Source organism: Limulus polyphemus, unplaced genomic scaffold (genome assembly GCF_000517525.1).
Source record: "Limulus polyphemus unplaced genomic scaffold, Limulus_polyphemus-2.1.2 Scaffold7232, whole genome shotgun sequence".
NCBI classification, from domain to species: Eukaryota; Metazoa; Arthropoda; class Merostomata; order Xiphosura; family Limulidae; genus Limulus; species Limulus polyphemus.
This window is the reverse complement of record NW_013672842.1, coordinates 122-2,278: the sequence shown is the minus strand read 5'-3', so window position 1 is coordinate 2,278 and position 2,157 is coordinate 122. Positions and strand designations below refer to the sequence as shown.

The 2,157-nt window shown below is 30.4% G+C and overlaps 1 protein-coding gene across 1 annotated transcript in view; it reads left to right on the top strand.

Annotated features, from left to right (window-relative positions):
• LOC106474445 (dynamin-1-like protein) overlaps nucleotides 1–1,039 on the top strand; it is an 11,274-nt gene extending 10,235 nt beyond the window's left edge. Inside the window, exons 5-6 of the mRNA XM_013935137.2 lie at nucleotides 216–378; nucleotides 861–1,039. Of these exons, the coding sequence (XP_013790591.1) occupies nucleotides 216–378; nucleotides 861–1,018 (321 nt within the window). The 3' untranslated portion in view covers nucleotides 1,019–1,039. The remainder of the gene's footprint in view (nucleotides 1–215; nucleotides 379–860) is intronic.
• Nucleotides 1,040–2,157: the final 1,118 nt, after the last annotated feature.

Below are 2,157 nucleotides of genomic sequence, written 5' to 3'. Positions count from 1 at the left end.
GTAAAATATAATGTATATGGTGTTTTTAAAATTCCTTCATATTATAATCAACCATGGGTAAAATACAATGTATACGGTGTTTTTAAAAATCCCTTCATTTTATAATCAACCATGTGTAAAATATAATGTATATGGTGTTTTTAAAATTCTATCATTTGATAATCAACCATGGGTAAAATACATCGTATGTTTAAAATTGTCATACTTTTAAATAGGTACCAGTGGGAGATCAACCAGAAGACATAGAAATACAGATTAGAGAACTTGTCCTCAAGCACATTAGTAATCCCAACTCTATCATTCTGGCTGTGTCTGCTGCTAACACCGACTTCGCCACGTCTGAGGCTGTAAAACTGGCTCGAGAAGTGGATCCTGATGGTATGTCTACCTAGCATTTTCTAAAAGATGATTTCTTTATGATAAACACAGAAAATAACCTGCCACTTACAAAGATGCATGGCTGTGTCTAAACAAGTTTTAATTCTTCTGATAATTTATTCCATTTTTGTGGGTTTTTTTACTAACTTTTTAATGTCTACACACTATATTGCATTTTTATTATTATTATGATTTGCTTACTCTTGATGCCAGAGTTAAATGTAGTTTTGATTGAAGTTTGTTTAAAAAATGTGTGAGTACATTTTAATTAAATAGAAGATCATGAGAAAATGTATTCCAGTTTCTCTATGTATGATGTAATAAATACACTTTTATTTTAAAAAATGATTCAGTTTTGGTACAAGATCTGGTTTTATACAGGCAGATGACTAGTATGTGTGGCCACTAATATAACACATGTTATTCACATTTATATAAGTATAAGTAGCTTTAAGTATTAAAGGAATTCTGTCTTGAATCAGGACGACGTACCTTAGCAGTCATTACAAAACTAGATTTGATGGATGCTGGCACTGATGCTATTGATGTTTTGTGTGGTCGAGTGATTCCAGTTAAACTGGGAATAGTTGGTGTGGTCAATAGATCTCAGCAAGATATTCTTAACAAAAAGGTGAGTTGAGCACGTACGCTCTAAGAAATACTTTTTGAATCATATAATAAAAATTCAATTTATTGACAAGAAGGTTTATCACGATATGTATTAATTATTAAGTGTTTTATATAGGTTTAATATTTCTAAATAAGCCTGTTGCGTTGTGTTACTTGGCCACATCTGACATTGATATTGTTACACAGCTTGATGTCTTTTTAATACCAGGATGTTTTTTAGGTTGATAGACAATGAACGAGTGAAAACAGAATTGTGTGTTTTTCATATATAAAGTTGTTTTTATTATATTTATAAGTGATTGTAAAATATCCAGGTTTAAAAAATCATTAGTAATAAAACAAAAAGTGGTGCATGGAGAAAATTTGAAACAGATTAAAGTCAAGATTCTATAGATTTGTAGTATAGCTTTAACCAAGAATAGATATAGAAATTAAGTGTATTCACATAGTGATCTAAAAAATGATAGCATTTTCAGAAAGTCAATCTGTTTTGTTTTTTCTTGTTCTCATAATGACATTAAGTAAATTCTAAATCTGTTCTATAGTTGTTTATCAATTTTTCTATCCATGGTGATTTCTGCCAACTTAGAAATATAAGTTATCTAACTTCCCATACATAGGTGTATTTGCCTTGGTTATCTATATGATGCTTGACAGGGGAATCCCCAATTTTTCTATTGATTACATATTGTGTGTATCACATGTTGAAATCATGTAACCACATATCTTTAGCATGATAACATTCTTTTTAGAAAGTTTTGGGATAAAGCTAGGACTTTTTTTCTATGCTTTCACTTGTACAAAACAGATCTAGAGCTGTAATGGAACAGAATGTATCAGAACTAAATTGACAATGTTTCATGTTTTGATGGTAGTGAGTCACCAAAAATTAATTGATTTTGATAAGGTATGTAACATTCCTTTTTGACACTCAGATCATAAAGATGTGTTAAAACCATACTTGTAGCTAGTTACCCAAGTATTCTTGTATTTTATCAATAGGTGGATGGTCACAATGTTTATAGTTCCTTTATCAGTTGGATGTACTCAACACTTGTAGCTAGTTACCCAAGTATTCTTGTATTTTATCAATAGGTGGATGGTCACAATGTTTATAGTTCCTTTATCAGTTGGATGTACTCAACACTT